This window comes from Lycium ferocissimum, chromosome 3 (assembly GCF_029784015.1).
Source record: "Lycium ferocissimum isolate CSIRO_LF1 chromosome 3, AGI_CSIRO_Lferr_CH_V1, whole genome shotgun sequence".
In the NCBI taxonomy this organism is placed as follows: domain Eukaryota; kingdom Viridiplantae; phylum Streptophyta; class Magnoliopsida; order Solanales; family Solanaceae; genus Lycium; species Lycium ferocissimum.
Window position 1 is genome coordinate 16,855,535 of NC_081344.1, and position 23,266 is coordinate 16,878,800.

Below are 23,266 nucleotides of genomic sequence, written 5' to 3' on the forward strand. Positions count from 1 at the left end.
TTTGAAAACATGTAAATATAATGAGAACGGATAGATAACCCCTCTAGTGTTCAGTTTAAACTAAGTTTAAGGACTTTCGGACAGTGCTCCCTGAGGATGCTTAATACCTTCCCATCTAGGTAAATAAAACCCTTATCTAATCCCATAGGTTTCGTGACTAAAAATGGAGTAGACACATAAATACATATAGGTTTCCTGTTTTTCCTTAAAAATAAGGTGGCGACTCTAACCCTTTTATACCAGTTAGAAGAACCGGAAAGTTGCAAACTATCTTGGACCCATTCAAAATAGGGCGCAACAAAGGGTAATGATGGTAGAAAGGGCATTGGTTATAAAAAGGCCAAGACCCCATTCAATCCTCATAGCAAATATGTTTCTGTGACTGATAATTGGCTCTGTACCCACTGTGGCAACACTGGCCATTACAAAAACTCCTGCAAAGCAAGATTTCAGCCTATGCACAGAAACAGAGCTTATGTTGAAAACAAACCCAAGAATGTGGGACCTGATCCCCACAAAATGAAATATGTGCTACCTGCATGGGCGAATAGATCTCTTATTCACCCATTCTATATTACAAGGGATCCAAGTTGGCTTGGTTTCCTAAGACTAACAAATAACTTTGTTTGCAGGCTAGAGTGAGAGGAAGCAGTCAAAAATGGTTTGTGGATAGTGGCTGCTCAAAACACATGACTGGAAGGATGAAATTTTTTCTCTCACTCAAGGTCATGAAAGGTGGGAGTGTGTCCTTTGGTAATGAGAAGAAAGGATATATTCTTGGTATTGGCAAAATTGGCAAGACATTCTCCCATGCTATTGAAAATGTTTACTACCTGAAAGGTTTAAGTTACAGTCTGATGAGTGCGTCCCAAATATGCGACAAAGAAAAAAAAGTGAAGCTCTTGTCTCATGTATGCACTATCACTAATCTCAAAAACGGAGAAGTAGTACTAACTGCAAAATCATACAAGAACATCTATGCAGCAGATTTTGCCTCATCTGATGATGGTGATTTGACTTGTCTCAATGCTGTGGATGATAATGCTGAGCTGTGGCATAGGAGACTGGGACATTGGAGCTTTACTCTGCTGAACAAACTGGTGGCAAAGGATCGGTTCTGTGGGCTATCAAATGTCAAGTTCAAAGATCACAAGGTGGTGATACATGCATAAAAGAAAGCAAGTCGGGGACCTCCTTTAAACCAAAGAAGCGAAGTAAGCACCTCTCAGGCCACTTGAGCTTCTTCATATGGATCTTTGTGGGGCCTATGAGAATTCAAAGCAGAGGTAGAAAGAAGTACATTTTTGTGATTGTTGATGACTTTTCATGATTCACTTGGACCTTGTTTCTAAGAACCAAGGATGAAACATTCCCTGTGCTTGTAGCCTTTGTGAAACAGATTCAAGTAAAGTTGAGACACCAAGTTGTAAGTATAAGATCTGATCATGGCACTGAATTTGACAATGCAAACTTTAATGAATTCTGTGCTGAAAATGGGATTAGTCACAATTTCTCTACTCCCAGAACACCTCAGCAAAATGGTGTTGTGGAAAGGAAAAACAGGACTCTTGAAGACATGGCAAGAACAATGCTGATTGCAAGTGATGTGGCCAAAAGCTTCTGGGCAGAGGCTGTCAACACCGCTTGTCATTTGATCAACAGGTGCATGATCAGATCCTTGCTTGAAAAGACACCCTATGAGCTGCTAAATGGAAAGAAACCCAAGCTGACTTACCTTAAGGCCTTTGGATACAAATGCTTTATTCTTAACAATAGTAAAAAGGGCTTAGAAAAATTTGATGCTAAAAAGTGATAAAGGAATCTTTCTTGGTATTCCTCTCACAAAGAAGCGCATATAAAGTTTTCAACAAAAAGACCTCAAATTGTGAAAGAAAGTGCAGTATGATCTTTATGAGACAGATAAGTTGGGAAGCAAAGGGACACAAAGTGGTGAAGGAAGATGACAGAGACTTCAATTCCTAATGAGGTTTTGGAAATCATAAATGGAAAAGCTAAAATGATGAATCAAGTTGAAGCAAGCAATGAAGAAGATGCAGCAGAATATCCAGATGATGCTAAGGTACCTGGTCCCTCCATCACTCCACTTGAGGCTGAAGATAGAGTAGTTGATGTTGTGTCAGGCAATCCTGGTGCTGATCAGAGAACTGGAGATCATGCATCTATAGATGTGAATGATGGATCCAATGCGAGGCACCGGTCCCCTGCTAGCGTTGAAATTCAAGTATCCAACTGGAAACACAAAAAATCTCACCCTCTTAAAAATGTAATCACTCCCTTAAACTTTAGCATCCAAACCATATCTAAGGCAAGAAACATGTTTGCCTACTTTGCGTTCATTTCCCAAATTAAGCCCAAGAATATCAAGGAGGAATTGAAAGATGCTAACTCCATTAGTGCTATGCAAGAAGAGCTTCATCAATTTGAAAGGAACAAGGTGTGGCACCTGGTCCCTAGACCAGCAGACAGAACAATGATTAGGACTAGGTGGGTGTTTCATAACAAGCTTGACGTAGTTTGGAAACACCAGTAAACAAGGCAAGTTACCGGTAGTTCAAGGATATAATCAAGAAGGGTGTGTTACTATGAAGTAGACTTTTACACCAAGCAAGCAAGGATGAGGCAATCAGATTCTAATTGCTTTTTCATCCCATATGAAGTTTAAATTGTTCTAAATGGATGTCAAAAGTGCATTTTCAATGGATACTTGAAGGAAGGGGTCCTTGTCAAGCAAGCTCCTGGCTTTGAAAGTCATGATCATCCTGAGTATATTTTCAAGCTTGACAAAGCTCTCTATGGCTTAAAGCAGGCTCCTCGAGCATCGTATGAAATATTGTCAAAGCTTCTTCGGAAAATGGGTTTACAAGAGTGTAGAATTGACAAACTCGGGCTTCTAAAGAAGAGATGGAAGAATTTATGATGTAAGAGTATATGTTGATGACATCATCTTTGGTGCTACTCTTGATTCCCTATGTGAAGAATTTGCTAAGTTCATGAGAAGTGAATTCGAAATGAGCATGATAGGTGAGCTAAATTTCTTCTTGGGACTACTAGTCAAACAACCTCAAAAGGGCATCATGATTAGTCAACAAAAGTATATCAAGGAGCTGCTTACAAAATTTGAAATGGAAAATGCAAAGCCTATTAATACCCCTACAGAACTCATTAAGTTGGGATATGGATTTAACCTGATCCTCCGTGAATGAAACCATGTATAGAGGTATCATTGGGTCACTACTATACCTAATCACAGCGTGCCTAACATTGTGTTCTGGGCAAAGGGCCGTGTGCTACAGTTCCAATCAAGTCCTAAAGAGTCTGATTTAAAAGTTGCTAAAAGAATATTGAGGTATCTTAAAGGTTCGTAGAACTTGGTCCTCTTCCATCCCTCTGGAGACAATTTTAACTTGGTTGGTTAGGCTGATGTTGATTATACTGGTTACTTGGTGGATAGAAAAAATATCTCTGGTATGGCACATTTTCTGGGGTCATGTTTAATCTCATGGGGAACAAGGAAATAACTCAGCTCTCTCTACCTGCGTCTGCCGGTACGTGGTCACGCCTCTGTTGTGCTCAATTGCTATGGATCAAACAACAACTTAAGGATTTTGATGTCTTCACTGTTTGTGTGCCTCTGATGTGTGACAATACCAGTGCACTTAATATGGCAAAAAATCCAATGCACCATAAAAGAACCAAGCACACTGATGTGAGACATCATTTCCTAAGCGATAATGTGGAAAAGGGATTGATCTGCACGAAGTTCTACAACACAGAAGATCAGATTACAAATATCTTCACAAAGGCACTGAGCAGAGAGCATTTTGAAAGGAATCGCTTTTGAGTTCGGGCTTGATCAAGCTCAACTAGTTGTCTCCCAATGATTGGATATGTCAAGAGAAAAGGTACAATGCTCAAAGTGTTTTTTGGAGAAATCTAACTCACTCTTATATTGTTACAGGTATACTCACATGGCACTCTCAGGACAACACAAGCACTGAAGCCATTGCATATTTGTGGTTTTTGCCTAAGTTTTATCAAAGATTAGTCAAGATACCTCGTCCCTCTAACTCCGGTTAGTAGTCAATTTAGTACTTATATACTCTTAAATTGTCAATATGCCATGTCATCATTTGTTCCCGCCCCCCTTTCAAAATTCCAACGTCCAATCATCACACTTTTTCAGAACCAACCCGACGTAAATGGAACGGTTTGTGTGCCAATGGGAATCGGTTCCTTCACCCACTTTTAAAACCCAACCGTAAATCTCTCTCTCTCTCTCTCTCACACACACACTCACTTTACTCTCAACACTCAAGCCTTCATTGTTCATATATTCTCACATTAAATCGACCATGTCAAACAAAGAAGCTTTATCTCCTAGTGTCTCAGAAGTCAATCCCTCACATTCCTCTCCCAAACAGCTTACTTCAACCAACCCACAAACAAGTTCATCATCTCCAACAGTTTCCCTTCCCAAAGAACCAAACCCTAAAACGTCTTCCCCAAAACCTGTTGGTTTCACTAGAACTCGTAAAAGCCAAATCCCAAAGAAGTTTATGCCTACTTCCACATCCTCTGAGAAACCCAATTCGGAAGGAAGCACTCATACTATGACGACCTTTCAATATCTTGAGGCATATGTGGAAACCACTGAGAAGGATGACGGTATGGAAGTGACAAGTCAAGGAGTGGAAACAGAGACTGCAATTGAAAGGGGGAACTTGAGGGAAGTTCTTCCAGGCTCAGGTAATCCAACTTCTTTTGAAAATATGGATGTTTCTAGCGATTTCTTGGGTAAAAGTGTGGTAACGGGTGGTGAAACTGCTAAGGATAGCATAGACAATGTTGTTGCTACTTTACCTAGTAACAGTAGGGAGATGGAGACTGAGGAAGTGGGTGTTTCGACTCAGGAGGAAGAGAGTAGTTTAGGTCATACTGTGGTGAATGAGGGAGGTAGTCCCTCCGAAATAGCGTCTACAATTGCAAATTTCTTTGGAAAGAAACCACACGAAAGGAAAGCCTTGTTAATACCTAATTTTCACCTCATAAAAAGCCTATTTTAATTTTCAAATTTCTCGAGTCCAAGACGGAGTAAGAATGCCCTTAAAAATTAAATTAATTAATTAAGGATGCCCTTAAAAATTAAATTAATTAATTAAAAAATTTAAAATCCCGAGAAAATTACAAATTTGACATTTAATTATTATTTTCATAAAAATTAGCAATTACAAGAATTTACGAGTTATTTACTTTCATAAATATAATTCAAAAAGAAAATACATATCCCCCTCCGTCTAACTCGGAAAAATTGTTAATTAATATGACGTATGAATTACGGCTCATTTTGATCGCATTTTTCACATTTTTAAATATTCTCCGGAACTATATCAATATTAGACTCGTCTTGAAGCTAATTTACGAATTTTAAATTTTAAATTAGCCTAAAATAACTATTTCTATTTAGTTTATATCACTTAGTTATTATTGGTTTATATTAAGAAGGGGGGGGGGGTTTAATTTTAAAAAAACTTGGGAGAAGAATCTATTAAAATAAAAGGGGGAGGAAGTTTAACTTAATAAACATCCCCCCACCCCCCCCCCCCCCCCCCCCCCCCCCACCCCACAATCGTTATTTGGCTTGACCACCCGACTCCTCTTCTCTCTTCAAGGAGAGATGGCAGCGATTTAGGGTTTGGTTTCGAGCTGCCATTAATGGCCAATTTTTGGTTGATTTCAACAATTTTTATGGGGTTTTTTATCCCCTCGTACTGGTTACAGTATTCCCCAGGTTAATTTTTACATTTTACGTTCATTTTTATGCTTAATCAACCCTAAAGTAGGGTGTTACCCAAACCTTTTCAAATCTTGGGGATGCCATGGGCAGAGTCACGAACTTTTAGCCATCTTATGCTACCCAATATGTAATTGAAGGGGTTTTAGGGGAAATTCCCTATTTGAATATTCGGTTGGGTACTATTTTAGGATTTCTATCCTATTTGTACAATGTATACGTTGGATGTACTGTTTCCTTTGTCTTATTTGTGACTATGCATACTATCCTACTTTTTGCTGATTTATCTGATTTTATTTGAATTTTGAGGATAAAAATTGGTTACATTTGGTAATATGTGTTGTTTTATGATTGGGGAATAGTACAATCATGGAGGGTCGAGAAATTTGGTCGAGTTATTATAAAATTGTGAAATTTGTTTTCGGGGGGGGGGGATCTTTTGGGGGAGGGAACCTAGAGCTTTTCTTTATTTTTTTTTTTTTATTCCCACTTATTATCCTATAATAGGGGGTGTTCATGAAAGAGATGGGGGATTCTTTTTTTTTGGGAAGGCTACAAATATTCTACTGCTAAGGTTTGAGTCTTGGATAGTTTACCCCAAAAATATACCACTTATATACCTACATATATACCTATATTACGAAAAGTATGATATATTACAATAAATTACCATAATATACAAGATATTACTCGAAAAATAATATACTACATCTTGAGAATCAAGGAGAAAAGGCTTGCAAAATGTTTTGAGTGATTGTTGTTGAAGCTTGATCCAATCTCCCCTTTGACCTTTATGTCGCCCGCTAAAAAGGTAATATTACTGTTTTAAGTCTACTTTAGTCTGTTATTTCAGTTCATATTGTTATTTATGTTGTTCGAATCACAATGTGCTTTTGGCTTGTGAAACTGTTTTAGTATGTAGAATGTGATATAGAGTTGTCTCGATGTATCTTATTCTTGTATAATAAGTGTGTTGAAGCTTTTAAAATGCTTTTCTGATTAGGAGGAGACCTATTCCATGCCTATGGTTACTGTTTTATTGGTTTTTCCTTTGATTTTGAGGTGTTCAAGTTTGTTCGAGTTTTAAGGCTTTAATAGTGGTAGCTTTTGTTGTTTGAGGGATGAGATGCTTTGAATAGCCTGTATACATGATAAGGGCTTGTTTGTGTCCTGAATTTACTATTTCTTCGATTTTTAGTCTAAGGTTTTGATTTGATCATACAAGTCTGCTATGTGATTTCTGTGGAGTCTTGGTATAGTGTTAAAGGCTATGGAACTACTTTCTCTGATTTTTGTTATGTTGTCGTTAGTTTTATTGAGCTATGAAGGCTTGTGGTCTTGTTTGAGACTGTTTTGTATCTAAAGGGTAGTCATCTTAGCTGAAAACTATTTTGGGAGTTTAAAAGGAGAGTGATTTTCCCTTCTACTTGTTACTGATGGTCAAAGTTGTCTTAAAAATGACATGAGATGTCTTGAAAGGTTTGAGAGTCTTTAGGAAGAAACTAAAAAATATAGTTTTTCAAAAAAAATGTTGGTAGGCTAGGCTTAGGTATGTTTGTGTTTCTTGTGAATCCCTTGTTGGTTTTAAGACTAAGGTTGGGAACCTGATGAGTGATTAATCTTGAAGTATCCTTTGAAGACTGTTGTGAACTTAAAAAATGAATTTAGAACTTGGAAATAGGTCCTGTGTGGTTCTGTGTTGCCTTGTATATTTTTGAACTAGAAGAGATCTAAAACTTTGCTTGTTGTGTTTGTGTTGAACCCATCTTCATAACCTGAGGATGTTGCTCTCAATATCTGCTACATGAAATTGTAAAAATGGCTCGTTTTTTACTAAGATGTTGACGACCTTTTTTCTTTTACCCTAAAAGTTGTTTGTCTGAACTCTGAGTGTTGATATGAGAACTTTCCTAGTTTTGAGAATCTCCAAAATAAACCTTAACTTTCTTGCTCTGGACTCTGAGACCTTGAAAGATGCTGAAAAGGAACTTATTGTTTTATGGTAACTATTTGTTTGACTTATACTGTGATTTGCCTTGTGAACCCTTTTAGCCATTTGAAATCTAAAGTTAACTTCTTTAAATTTGCTTAGTTGCATTATGATATTGTTAAGTTAGATACTTATTGAAAGAAAAGACCTAAGAGACTTGTAATTTGTCTTGTAAGTTTTTTTTTTGCTTTTAAAGAGCCTAGATGTCTGAACATGGTGTGATTGCAGATCTTGCTCTTTCTGGGAGTTTGTTAAGGGAAATAAGGAATAAGATGTGTAAGAAAGTTGTGTTCTTAACTTGAAACTGGAGTAACAGGTCTGGGGATGGCTAGTTTGTGGGTTTTGACTTGTTTGTGTCTTGTGGATCAGTGCTCTATCCCTCTATTGACTGCTTGTTTGTCATGTTCGTGTTGGTCTGCCATTAGCAACTTGTATTTGATACTTATATGGTTTACAGTCTGCTTGTTTCTCTTTGCCTAGTATGATCACATAATGGTCTAAGTGTAGGGATTTTAAGCTAAGGCTGAGGCAATTCCAAATGTTTGAGTGTGGTACTTGCTTTTGTGATACACCTCCCTCCTGTCATTTGCTTGTGTATTCTGAGACCCCCCCCCCCCTCCCTCCCCCCATATGTATTCTTGCTCCCTATTTGTTTTGTGATACACCTCTCTCCTGTCACTTGCTTGTGTTGTCTAGGATTGTCCCATGTGCATACTTGTTCCCTATTTGTTTTGTGATACATCTCCCTCGTGTCATTTGCTTGTGTTGTCTAGGATTGCCTTATGTGCATACTTGTTCCCTATTTGTTTGTGATACACCTCCCTCCTAACATTTGCTTATATAGTTTGAGACTGCCTATTATGCATTCTTGATCCCCTATTATGCATTCTTGATCCCTATTTGCTTGTTTTGAGACTGAACCATGACTGATACATTGTTGAAATACCTAAGGTAGTGTCATGTTCCTTCTTTAATGTTTTTGGAACTCCTGAACTATTAAATGCCTTTGTCTGAACTCCTCCCTTTGGCCATGTTTAGGGTCAACTATACTTGATGAACCTGCATACTTGTCCTTTGAGTATTTGAACTTGCTTAAAGTTAAAACTAGCCTAAAATAGCTCAGTACCCTATTGTTTGATTCTGTAACTTGCCTAAATGAGAAATATGATTAAAAGATGACCTCTAGAAACTGATTTAAATCCCTCTTGGTTAAAATGAATTCTTTAGTCAGGTCAATCCTCTATCTTGCTTGTTGCTCATTGATTCTGTTGAAAGCTAAGTAGGACCTAGTGTTGATTGTTGTTGACCATTTGTACCTTATTCTTTGCACTGACTAATCTGATTGTTTTGCACCTCCTATTTGTTCATTGTTGTTGCTTGCTCCTATGCCACTTTGACACTCATATGACCATATAGTTTAAGTCATATGGCTTACACTTGTTGGGATATCTGTGTTACCTAGCTACTGTTTTTCTTCCTTCTTTGAATTATTTAAGTCAAGTCTTCATGAAACTTGTTCTTAGGGATGGTTTTAGAGTTTTTTGAGTTGAAGAATTCTTTGAAATCCTTATGACATTGACTAGATCACTTAGTAGTATTAATGAGAATTCTGGAGACTTGTTTGCTTTTAAAACCAACTAAAAGTCTAGGATCAAGCTAAAAAAATTGAAATGTTTGGAAGTTTTGGGGCAGTTGTAGCCTTGGGAATAAAATTTGGTTAGATAAATGAAGTGTATATCATGTATATGGTGTTTTTCTCTCCTAAGTGTATATATTTGAGGTATATCTTGTGTATAATGTGGTTCTTACACTTAGTTGGAAATCTGGAAAGGTTGTAGTTGGGCCTTTGATTCTGGGTTGCATCTCTTTTGGTCCTTTAGACCTCCTTGCGTGTTCTGCACTCAGTTTTGGGCCTTGCCTTGGGCTTTTCTTTTATGATATTGTTTATAGTTTGGGTTATTGATGAGGGCTTGGCCTAAGTCGATGTAATTAACTTTTTGTCTTTGTAATTTATTCAGTTCTTAGCTATGTTGAGTAGTATACTAATATTGTGCATACCCGTTTTGCTTTGTCCACTCAAACTCGTTGGTGGGCCCCAACGAGGCCTACCGACGTATCTAGATCGAGTCAATCTCTCTTGAAGCATAGCATGGAACATACGTAACTTTGGGCCCTAAGGATACCTTGTTGCCTATTTATTTCTAATTGGGCTTGGTCGGCCCAATGCCTTTATCTCTTTATTTATGCATTTAAATTCGGCACTAGCGTATTTATTTGTTTATAAATTGGAACCCTTAAGGTTATTCCACATTTAAAGTCGCATAAACTTGATTTTAAAACCACACAAAACTGATCTTGGAAACTTTGATATAGCTTGTAACTTCAAATGATTCGATTTAGTATAATTTGGACAAAAAATTATCAATTTAGTAAATAATGGACCGATTTGAATAATTTTAAGACCTCGTGGACCGGGTATGAATTTATGGACTATGCGGGTTATAGGAGTTATGGCCAGATTTGGACCAATATTCAAACTTGAGGGATTAATTTTAATTGGTTAGACTTAGGCTAAAGAAAAATATAATTTGGCTCAAACTTATAGAAGGTAGAAATAAAAAATGGACTATATATATATATATATATATATATATATATATATATATATATATATATATAAAATACTATACAAACTATATATTCAACCTATTTTCCTATACTTTAATGATTTTTTCAAAATCGTTTTTTGGGTGGACTTGCGTAGGATCCTACTTAGGCTAAGAGCCTTCGGGTATTAGCCTAAGTGTTCTAGTCCGACACCCCAAACGCCCAATTTTGGGTAAAATTTTACCACTTTTGATTCTTGAAACGTACTATTTTGCATAAATGACTAATATTTGCTGAAATATTAAACAGAAACTATTTTTATCACAAACCAATTTATATCTATATGAACATATTATTAGAACCCGTTGGTAAATCGCAATTGAGCGGATACTTAATACCGGGGTGCCTAACACCTTCCCCGGGGGATTACCAGAACCCTTACCCATACTTTGGTTAGATTAGGATTCTTTTAAAACTTAAACCGCTTTAAATGAACCCATTTCGAACTGATTTTCCTAATTTCCTAAAAATTAGGTGGCAACTCTATAATAAGTCCATTTAGAGCACCATCCACGTAGAAGTATATTTTTTCCTTTTTCTCGGTACGATTGACAACCGTACTTCCCCGGAACACTTTTCTTTTTAAATGAGGCAAGTGCAAATATGAATCGGGAAAAATATGACACACTACAAGCCTATTCAGAGGAGGAACCTGGTTTCTCTAACCATTCTGAGAAGGTTAACTCTGAAGGTAATAAAATAAACTCTGATGATGATGTTGTATTGAGAACTATATATAGGCAGAGGTCTGGGGGTGCTAAGTCGATGAAAAAAGGGGAAAGCAGGAGAAAACATCTCGCGGATAGGAAGCCTGCTTCTAAACAAAGAAAGAGACCTCCTACCACAAGGCAGAAGTCTCAGGCAAGATTAGACTCTGCCTTACTGGTTAACAAAGAAAAGACTACTAGTAAGAGGTGGAGAAGAGTACATTTGGCAAATTTGAGTAAGTTGAGAGATGAAGACCAAGAGGTGATTGTTGTGTCTAACGGAGAAGAAGAGGATGAGGAAGCCACCTTGGTCAGGAAAAACTCCAAAAGTAGAAGAACATCAGTTGTTGTTGAGAAGAAAACTGTGGCTGAAGGTAGTGGTGAAAGTGAAAAGGAAGAAGCAGTGGCAGAGGGGAAGAAGGCGTCAAAATCCCCTAAGAAAAGAAAAAACGGTGTTAGTAAGGAGGGAGGTTCCTCCAAAAGAAGAAGAGTCAGTATAGAAGGACCTGGTTCCTCAAAGAAAAGAAAGCAAGAACTGGAGGAGGAAAGACAACACAATCTACAAGGGCAGAAAGTTTTACTGGGAAGAGTGATTGATCCAGAGATTGTTGGGCACAAAGCGTTAGAGAAATTAATGGAAGTGCTCAAATCTAAAAAATGGGAGCACCTAATGGAAGGTCCTGTAGTGGCTTATGAGAAAGAAGTAGCCGATTTCTTTATAAATCTTCGGTACACTAGTGACTACTCATTGGTTTACCAAGTTGGTGCAGTGGAGTTCACCCTCGATGAAGAGCAGCTGGGGACAATTCTTGGTGTTCCAATTGATGGAGTAAGTAGACTGGAGGAAGGAGACAAGGCTACTGCAGACTTCAAGCTTCACATAGTAAAAAGGGGAGAGCAAGTGACCACTGAGACCATATGTAAGAAACAAATGAAGTCTCAGTATCAGTTGCTCTTTGAGTTTGTGAACAAGGTCATGCTTCCTCGGACTGAGAAAAGGTGTATTGCTTCCAAGATGGACCTGGTCCTTATGGAAATTCTGGATGGTGGCCACTTGATCAGTCTGCCTGGAATAATGTTGCAGCACATGATAAAGGTGGTGGATGTCAAGGATGGTAAGCATAGTCTGCCCTACGGATTTTTTCTTACCAAAGTGTTTGAGCATTTCAAAGTGTCTACTAGTAAAGCCTCCAAAAGGACCAAGAAACAAATGTTCTCTATGTCCATCCTGGAGGAGTGTGAATGTGTCCCAAAGAAGGGAGGAGCGGGAAACACATACACTATATCGGGTCTGAATGAAGCGAATGAGAAAATCTTAGCTGATGTTGAGAACACCCTGCTGAAGGCAGAAATCACCAGAATGAAATTGGAGGGACCTGGTCCCAGTGGTGATACAACGAAAGAATTTTCTGAGTTGTGAGAGGTTAATTCTAGTCTCATGAAGAAAGTTGCTGAGCTCCAGAAGCAAATCCTGGATAATCAAAAAGCTGCGGACGCTAGACTAGACATGATGAAGCTTTCAACCCTTCAAACCCTGATCTTCTATTCCGCTAAATTCCTGAACCTTTTCTTTGATATTGGCATTTTGACAATTATTTTAGCATGTTTGTGTTGAATTGATTACTATGTTTTATACTAAAATATCATTCTGATTGGCAATTCTCTGATTTTTGCATATGTTTTCCTTCATGTTGCTTTGCTGTTTCTGTTAGTATTCATGCTGAGTTGCCCAAATGGCCTGAGTTAATGTTTCTGAACTTCTTAATGTTTGTGTCAACTCTCATCTCTTTTCAATGATGCCAAAAGGGGGGAAGATGTGTTCGTTATTCGCAAAAGAAACCTAGTTCTCTAAATGAAAATGAGAATATTATATGCTACATGTTGTTGCGGTCAAATCTGCAGGGGGAACCTCGGTTCTCCGAGGAGCATCACTTACGAGTTTATCATCATCAAAAAGGAGGAAATTGATGAGTTATGACATTTCATAATTTTGATGATCGACATATACACCAGGGACTGGGTCCTTGATCAGGTCCCTTGGGCCACAACGTAATAGACAGATCATTGCAACGTCTCTATTTATATCACATGCCACTTACATGATCCTCACGTGATCTCATCGGTTCCCTATATAAACAACATGTTGGCATTTGTTTGACCTAGCACTTAAAATTATATTCTTCTCGTTTTTGTTGAAAAGAGTAGTTGCCACTGTTTTCTCTGAGCTTTCAAGATCAAGACTAAATAACTCTAAGGACCGGTATCCCAAGACTGAAGATGTCTTAAGACCTAGGTTGTTTTAGTCTTTGTCTTTTGGTCTAAATATTGTAAACCTGCACTTCTTTTAAGAATGGGCTTTTGTAGGTGTTTGGTTTATTAAGTTTTTTGTGTAAATGCCTGACTATAGTTAGTTATGGTGAGTTGAAGTTCAGCTAGAGGTAGTTGAATTAGTTGGTTCTTGGCTAGAGTTAGTCAAGAGAGTGCTTGCAATAGAGGTATTGTAAGGGAAGGGATTAGTGGGCTAATTCCTTGGTTGTAAAAGGCTTATAATCTGAAAACGTTGCTCAGTTAGTGAAATTGGAAATTCTACTGGTGTAGGTCATGGTTTTTAATCCCTTGAGCAAGGAGTTTTCCACATAAACATTGTGTCTTGTTTACTTTCTTTTTTTGCTTGAGAGAACAGATAAGGTACCTGGTCCCTTATTTGTTTTGTTGGACTCATAGTTTTTATCAATACCACTAGACAGAGCGTCTAGCAGCCTTTTATTTAATAAAAACTAATCCTAAAAAAGAAGGAATACAAGCAAAGAGAGCTAGACCTTACCTCAAAAACTAACTCAGCCTTTTTTTATCTCATCTCCCTTTTCTTTTAGAGATTAACTAATATCCACTGACAGTGGATACTTATTTTACCTTTGTCAGGTAATCTTAACCGGTTGCCACCGGTTCAAATACTCACTTCCCTACAGGGGCGGATCCACCCTTTAGGGTGGGGGTGGCATGGCACCCCCTCGATTAATAATTTTTTTATATACTTATGTTGTAATTTGGTTAAATTAGGTTAAATATTTGATCCTGCTACCCCCAATCGTAAATTAGACAAAGGTTCCATGAGTGGTAGACACAAGTTTTGAATCTATCTTGAACATTTTCCGACTTCCAATTTTCTTTGCGCTTTTTACTTCCTTTGTACCAATAATTCCCTTTTCGGCCCTCTGTTACACCTCAAAAATTTTCACATCGTTTGAGTTGTAAGTAAACTAACATAAGTCGGAGAGGTCATAGAACCCTTATAAGGTTAAGGAGGACTTATAACAAGTGTTAAACAAAGTTCTAAAGGTTTAGGGATCAACCGAATCGAAGAAATTAAGTTTGTCAAAAATTTGGGAAAACTTGACTGAATTTTGGTCCAACTTGAGAGAGGCATTTCTCTTAGAATATGAGGAGTTATGGAATTCATAACCTATGTAAATTCAACTTCAGAGAGTCTTCTTTCCAATGGAATCGAAAAATTGCAATTTCAAAGTACAGGATGAAAGTACGGGATGTACTTTGAAGTACGGCCCGCACCTTCTGCCCTTACTTGGTCCGAAATTTCTAGAATGTTGAAAGTTAGTGGAAACATCCTATAAATTGATTTTCACAACTTGGGGTCATTTTATTTCATAAATACAGATCCTTCTAGACCCCCTAAGCTCTCCCAACCATTTCTAATCCTCTCTAATCGCCCATAAACATCCCAAATCAAATCAAGAAAAGTTCAAACCTTGAAAACCTAAGTAAATTTATGGAAGATGGATGTTCTTGCTTTCACTTGGAGTTGTGGGGATTAAGTCTTGGAGAAAATTGTGTGAGTTGAAATTCTTCAAATACAAGGTATGTTCTTCATCTTATCTCTTATGTTAAGTTGATTTGAAGGTTTAGCAAGTCTTAAAAAGTGGAAATAGTTATGGGGAATAGTTCAACTATGAATTTGATGATATTTTGAGTTGTAAATTAACTTGAGCTATAATTGTTAGCACTTAGCATGTTATGAGTATAATCTTGTTATGAGGGGTAATAATGATGTTGAGAAAGTGTTGTATACATTATGGATTGATTATGAAAAGAAGTTTTGGAATTGAATTGAGTATAATTTGAATGTAATCTTTTGATTATGGAATTGTTGATGTTTTATTGTGGTTTGGGAGTTGTTTTTGAGTTGGAGGAAATAAAAGATATAAGGGGAAATCTTTGCCTAATTTTCGTTAGCTCATTTATTAATTTAGTTTGACCGTATAAGCGTTTCAATGACTTACCCGTAGTGCGAATCATCTTGAATGTAGATTTATGAGCTCGGAAGAATAGGTGTTGAGTAGTTGAGGAGACGACGAGGTATGTTAAGGCTGTCCCTTTTTTTCTTATGGCATGATCCTATCAATACAAACCCATACCAATGATATCTATAATGTCCTTATTTCTAGAAATGCTAGAAGCTTATGGTTCTTGAGGTTCTTATGATATTGTTAATAATTGTCTCATGATTATTGATCTTTATCTTATGGTTATTGATCTTATTTATTGATGTTGATCTCATCTTATGGTTATTGTTCCTTCAAGGTGAGATATGCTCATGATGATAGTTCCATAATGATAATCGGAGGTTTACCGACCTTATGTCACTCCGATAGAGTCATTGCTTTTCTTTGGGCTCTTATGTATGCTTTATATATATGTATGTATTTTCTCACACCGCGCCGCGCTATAGTTGGCCGGGCAGGTTCGTAGATGTGCACACCATTGGAGTGGGCAGGTTATGATATTACCCCAGATGCGGTATAACCCGGACGTGGGATGATGATGATATGTTGATAACATAGAGCCTATACGGCTGGGTACGGTATTATATATGAAAAATGTTTTTTTCTTAAAAAAGCTAAGCATGCATGACTTCCGCCTTAAGAAGCATTTAGATGTACAGGTTATCTCTCTTATCTCATATTACTTTTCATATCTTTTTATTATGTTGTTATTCATGTCTTACATACTCAGTACATTATTCATACTAACGTCCTTTTGCTTGTGGAAGCTGCGTTCATACCCCCAGGCAGAAAGGGAGACGGATCAGACTCTTAGGCTGCCATCTCAGCGGTTGTACAGGGGCACTCCACTTGTTTCGAAGTTGCGGTCCGATTCGTATGGTTCCTTAGGTACAGATAGGTATGGCGGGGTCCTGTCCCGTCCTTATAATGTTATGTACTCCATGTAGAGGCTCGTAGACAGATGTGTACAGTTAGATGTCTTATGATATCTTCGGTCTATATTTTGTTATATCCTTTGATAGCCTTGTCAGCTTATATATGGGCACAGTTGATGATGTATATCTATACGTATATTTTTTGGGCATGTGCTCCTTTCAATTATAATATTTATGAGTTAGTTTCATGGCCCACTTAGATATGACTATGAGATGTACGCCTTGAGGTACTCGGTAGGCTAGCTCCGGTTGCCTGTCATGGCCCTCCGGTTGGGTCGTGATACCCTCCCAATTTTCTATTTATCTTTTTATTATTTATATTGCCTTACCTCTTTTCTATTATTTTATCTGTGATCTTTAGCGAGAACACACAAATAGAAACTTCAAAATCCCTTAAATTAAGCATTTCTCTTAATTTCAAATTTGTGAGTATTTAAATCGAAAAACTTGGGTCTCAATGGGAATTTTTGATTGAGATCAATTTTTTTTTTTATATATAATTTCTTTTATTTATTACTCCCTCCGTCCATGTTTACTTGTCTAACTTTGACTTGGGACACTCTTAATAAGCAATAAATAAAATGAGAAATGAATTGGAGTACTTAATAATAAGGGTAAAATAGGTATAAAATGGTAAATTATGTCTTGGTTTTCAAACTATATAACTTACAAGTAAAAATGGACATATATTTTTAGTATAATGGACAAATAGAAATGGACGGAAGGAGTGTATTATAAAAATTTATGCTATTCTATAATTGTTAAATTCAATTTAAATCACTTTACTACTTAAATTGTGATAGAAATTTCGTAAGCTAATCGCTTAAAAAAAAACATGAAATTTATGATTTATTTTTGAGAACTTGTAGTTTATCTCATTCTACATTTACTTATGGGGGGTGTATTTACCTATTGAAGAGTTTTTCTACTATTTTTCTTATTTTGATTGATGTAATTCCCTGATTGAAGATGCTATTTTACTTGTGCAAATTCATTTTTTAATATACATAATAAGAAAAATGTTGACTTTATTTCTATTGTTAATGGGTGTTAATGAGTGTGATTCCTTGTTTAAGATGCTAATTATGTTCGTTTCTTGATTTTTGAGATGTAATTTTCATATTTGCGAATAAAAAAAAAAGCCTATTAAGTTGACCGAATAAACTAAAAAGAGATGGACCCACCCAAATACACATTCCTAACAAGATGTACATTGAAAAAAATTGTGGCCGCTACCTTCAAATCCTATATCCGCCTCAGCTTCCCTGTTTAATATCCCCCCTCTCTCTATATGCGGATTTCAAACTTCTTATTTGGTTTTATCAACCCCCCCCCCCCCCACCCCCACCCCCACCCCCACCCTCCCCCTCCACTCCTCATCTATGGTGCATTTGATTTTTGAGAGAATTAATTTAGAACTTTAGATCATCACAAAACAAAAAATTCTTTGTAAATTGAAACAAGAAAAAAAAAATCGAAATAGTGTTCAGATGTTATTGGTACAGTCGTATTGCTCAAATTGGAGTACATATGGTAGCATAAGGATCAAGGTTTCTTTCTAGTTCTAAATTTGTGTCGCTGATTGAATGAACTAATAAGAAAACACTCTTCATAATTAAGTCCCAAACGATGAAAACACTTATCCAAATACCCTTCACATTGCAGGGAAGACGTAATAAATCAGTGAGTACTATTATTTTTTATGTAAAATTCGGTCTGTTGATATATCACTTTGTAAATTGTTAAGTTTATTTCACACGTCTCTAAGATCTGAAATAGAAGAAAAAAAATGACCAAGAAGTTATCATATAAAGTTGTGCTTATGATTGCCTCAAATTGCTCCAAAGGTGTGTGCTGGTTTGCTCCGAAGGTGTTGCATAAATAATGATACAGTAAACCTAATGACGATGAAGAAGACAAGAACGGTGAAATTAAGCCTGTCAATTGGCCGGGTCGGCCTGGGACCGACCCACCTAACCCAGCCCATAACCGGCCCGGGCCCCCAACCCGGTAAGAGGGTGGTGGGCTGGGCTAGGAAAAAAAAAAAAAAAAAATTAGGGGCTGGGCCGGACATGCAATTTAACCCGACACCCAAGCCCACCAACCGGGTTACGCCCACCTAGGGCCGAGCCGGCCCGGCCCACTTCGAATTAATTTAAAAATAAATAAATTATTTAAGTGGTATATTTGTGTATATCTTGTATATGTTAATGGTATATTTGTGTATATCTTGAATATGTTGTTGGAATGAAGACTCCCAACGGCTATTTAAGTGCTAAAAAATATAAAATGTTGAGAATGTGATACAAGACTACATAAGTAATTTAAAATAAAACTTCAAACTTAAATTTAAAACATATAAACTTGAACGGTTAACTTATTACAAATGAAAAGTTCAAAACGCTAGCATCGATGGAGAAATTTAAAGAAGAGATAAACTTCAAAGTTCAATTTTGTGCCTTTTGTCCAAGTGCCTACATAACAAACCGGTACCCCCAAAAACCGGTTCGGACTTATGGAGATATATTTGACCACAATGTTGACATTTAACATGTTCCTTGTCTACTGGCTCAAAATGCAACCACACTGGACTTGAAATTGATCTTCGGACTGGAGGAGGAGGTGGAGGATTATCATTATCCATTAAATTTAAATTTTGAAATTTGAACTTGGAAGTTGGAAGAGAGAGAGAGAGAGAGATTTACATGAGTAGGAAATTTAGGGAAAGAGGAGAGTAGGGAATTGTGCGACGATATGAAGAAGAATGAATGGTATTTATAGATTGAAAATAGGGCCAAAGTATAATTTAAGGAACTTGATGGTTAAAATAAAGTTGACAACAACTAGATTTTAAAGTATCAAACTAAATAAATTTTAATATTAGATTTTTTTTTTAAATGATTAAAATCCGACCCGACCCACTTGACGGGCTTAGGTGAAATCCTTACTTATTTTTGGTAAGCTAGGTTCAAATCCTAAAAAAATAGGTAGAATAAATATAGAGTCTAACTTGCCTTATAAAGTACTCCCTCCATCCCATATTACTTGTTCACTTTTCTTTTTTAAAAGTCAAACTATATAAACTTTGACCAACATTTTGGGATATCCTTTTTCACCATATTAATATGAGAAGAATTGCAACTTGTAGTACTTTGTGTATAGTTTTTGAATATCTAAATTATAATTTTAAAATATTGAATTGATCTAATCCAATTTAGCTCCGAAAATTAGTCAACTTGACTCTTGAGAAGCGAAACTGGACAACTAATATGGGACAGAAGGAGTACTATTTTCCTTATTTTTATCTAAATAATAAAAGGTAAAAAGAAAATAATTACCTCTTGTAAATCTGATAACTACGTGACAGTGTAAAATAAGTATCCACTGTCAGTGGATATTGGTTAATCTCTTTTTTTTTTACAAGTGTATAATAATTTGATATTTGAAATTACGTTCAAAGGTTTATTAAAGGGGAAAGCTTCCCGCCAAAATTTTCTATTTTCAAAATTCGAATTTGTGATTTCTGATAAAAAAATGAAGGGATCATATCTATCCCATTACAATTGTCGGTGAATTTTATCCCTCATTGTCCTATTCTAAAATTCTAAACTTCTCGAAAAGATAAGTGAGATTGAAATAGATTGCAAGGAGATCATTAATATGTTTTCTAATGACAATAATCATTACTCGAATGTTATTACTCTCTCAGGATAAAAAAGAGTGTCCAGTTAACCATTTTCACACCCCTTAAGAAAATATTAACTCCTAGAAAAAAATAGATAATTTAACTGAAATGCCTCTAATTAAATAAGTATTGGGATTTGGTCACTTAACGCTTAATAAGAGCAAATCTGAAAAAATAAGATTAATTATTTCTTAATTTGTTAAGTTGACACTTTTTTATCCAAACAATGAAGGTTAAGTGGACACTCTGTTTTATTCGGAGGGAGTTGCTTAAGGCGAAAAATCCAGAATTAAAGCGCACATTTAAGGAAGGAAATAAGGTGGCAGATAATCTAACCAAATATGGAAGTAGTTTAGAAGTTTTTGAAAGCTTACTGTTATATGATGTACCTCCTTTTTAATTGCTTTATCCTCCTTTATTAAAAATGATTGTCTAGGTATTATGTATCCTACTTAAATCAAGCAATGTAATAGGTCCTTTAGTAATTAATAGGAATAATAATACTTTCCTGGTGAAGAAAAAAAAAAAAAAAGAGTAACTAGAAGAGCTCCCTTAACTAAAAAAGGGTCCGGAACCAAAATGGCCCCAAAAAAACGTTTTGAACCAAAATACCCTAATAAAAAAAAAGGTGACAAAAGTACCTTTAGCGCAGTAATTTACTGCGCTAAAGGACTTAACCGTAACGGCGCGGTTAAGTCCTTTAACGCAGTAAAATACTGCGTTAAAGGTGCCCAACAAAAAAAAAAAAAAAAAACTATAATGCGTAAATCGCGTTATAAGAAAAAAAAAAATTGGCCAACTTTATTTTTTAAAACACTTAGTGTTTTTTTCATACTTTGACTAACGATTAATCGTGTGTCAAGACTCCGAAACGTTGTGATATTTTTTTCTGCGTACAATAATGCAGGCTCAATACATCAAGGATACGTAAACGTTCGGATCATCATTTTAGGGGTTGAAAAAGGTGCCCGAAGTAAGTTTTGTTTGAAAACTTTAGGTTAAGTGTTCTATATACATAGACGTCCATTTTTATTTGAAGACTTGTTGTCATTAGCTTAAAGTTTTTTATTTTTAGGGTTTAGATTTAAGTGTGTTATTTTTTAAAGCGTAACTTTATTTTGAATATACGCGATTTTTTGAGCTCGGACGTCCGATTTACGCGATTTTTTTTTTTTTTTTGGCAACATATTCGAAATAAAGTTACGCATTAAAAAATAACACACATAAGGAACACTTAGTGTTTTTTTTTTCATAAAAAGATCGCAACATCTTATTTTAATAAATCTTTTTTTTGCTTAGTGTTTTTTCCATACTTTGATCAACGATTAGTTGTGTGTCAAGACTCCGAAACGTCAATATTTCATATAGATTTTTTTTCTTAAACGTTCGGATCGTCGTTTTAGGGGTTGAAAAGGCACCCGAAGTGTTTTTTTTTTTTTAAGGAGGTTTAAGTGTTTTATTTTTTAAGGTATTGATTTAAGCGTGTTATTTTTTAATCAAAACATAACTTTATTTTAAATATAAATCTAATTCTAAAAAATATAAGGTGAAAAACTAGTTGTTAAGTGGTCAAACTTTAGATGGTCATAACTTTGCGATGGGATGTCCGTTTTAAGCGATTTTTTTTTTATCTTGCGTACTTTTTCGAGATCTACGCGAACAAACTGCCACAAGGCCGTTTGGCCAAGCCGATTTTTAAAAAAACACTTGTTATCCTATTCAATTTCAATTTTCCCCCAAATTCACTTGAAGTTTTTAGTTTTCTTTACTTATAATATGATGATACGCAATAGATTTCAACGTAAAAATCCCGTGGTAATGTATCTGTGAATGTTAATTTCACTTTTGTGGTCTCAATTTTTCAAAATAAAGCTGACTAATTTTCTCGACATATAAAGTTGACTAAATACACTCAAACAAAACTTACTTCGGGCACTTTTTTAACCCCTAAAATGATGATCCGAACGTTTACGTATCCTTGATGTATTGAGCCTGCATTATTGTACGCAAAAAAAAAAAAAATCAGGTTCTATATAAAATATTGACGTTTCGGAGTCTTGACACACGACTAATCGTTGGTCAAAGTATGGAAAAAAACACTAAGTGTTGCAAAAAATAAAGTTGACCAAATTTTTTTTTTTTACTGTTCCTATAACACGGTATTTTACTGCGTTATAGAATTTTTTTTTTTTTTTACTGGGCACCTTTAACGCAGTATTTTACTGCGTTAAAGGACTTAACCGCTCACGGTTAAGTCCTTTAGCGCAGTAAATTACTGCGCTAAAGGTACTTTTGTCACCTTTTTTTTTTTGTTGGGGTATTTTGGTTCAAAACATTTTTTTTTTTGGGTCATTTTGATTCCGGACTCACTAAAAAAATAATTCCAGGAAAGCTGAACGGTTTCGTATAGACAATATAATCGTAGTCCACTATGCCAAAATCGTTCTACCCTTAATCAAAGGTTTTAAATTTGAGTCTTAAGAACGAAGAAATTATCTGCATATAGGAAGTATTTTACCTCTTAATGAACCTATCCTGAGCAAATCCGATTATTGTTTAGTGTATTTCAAAGTCAAATAGTAGTTATTAACAATTAGAAAAAATTATGGTACCATAATTGATTGGTACTATCCACAGGAATTCATACATATTGGCTTAAATTTTGTTTAAAAACAATAAAAGCAGTGCCACTATAATTTTTTCTAACTGTTAGTAACTACTATTTGACTTTGAAATTCACTAAACACTATTCAGATTTGCACAGGATAGGTTCATTAAGAGGTAAAATACTCCGTATATGCAGATAATTTCTTCGTTCTTAAGACTCAAATTTAAAATCATGTGGTACTTTCTATTATAGAAAGTCAAGACATCATTTCCTAATACTGGCTACCCCAATTTATGGAATTATATTTATCTGGAGTTATTTTATCTACTATCCCTAATTGAGACTAAATATGCTGTTCAAAGTCAACACATTACCTGATATTGTAAAACACATAATACTGCACATATACTCTAACCGAGTGTGAGTAGATATTGTAAAGCAAACATTTTATGACACACTTCTTTACGAAATTTTGAAACTTTGTCAACAAACGAGTATTAAAAGAGAATAAGGCAGATTTAGTTGAAGTCAACTACTAATTGGTGTGAATTGGTTCCAACT

General features: G+C 35.9%; 1 protein-coding gene across 1 annotated transcript; it reads left to right on the forward strand.

The window, feature by feature from the left end:
- The first annotated feature begins 11,072 nt into the window (after positions 1-11,072).
- LOC132048727 (uncharacterized) lies at positions 11,073-12,596 on the forward strand. Its single transcript, XM_059439420.1, has one exon. It carries the CDS (start codon positions 11,073-11,075, stop codon positions 12,594-12,596), a length of 1,524 nt encoding a protein of 507 aa, XP_059295403.1.
- The last annotated feature ends 10,670 nt before the right edge of the window (positions 12,597-23,266 follow it).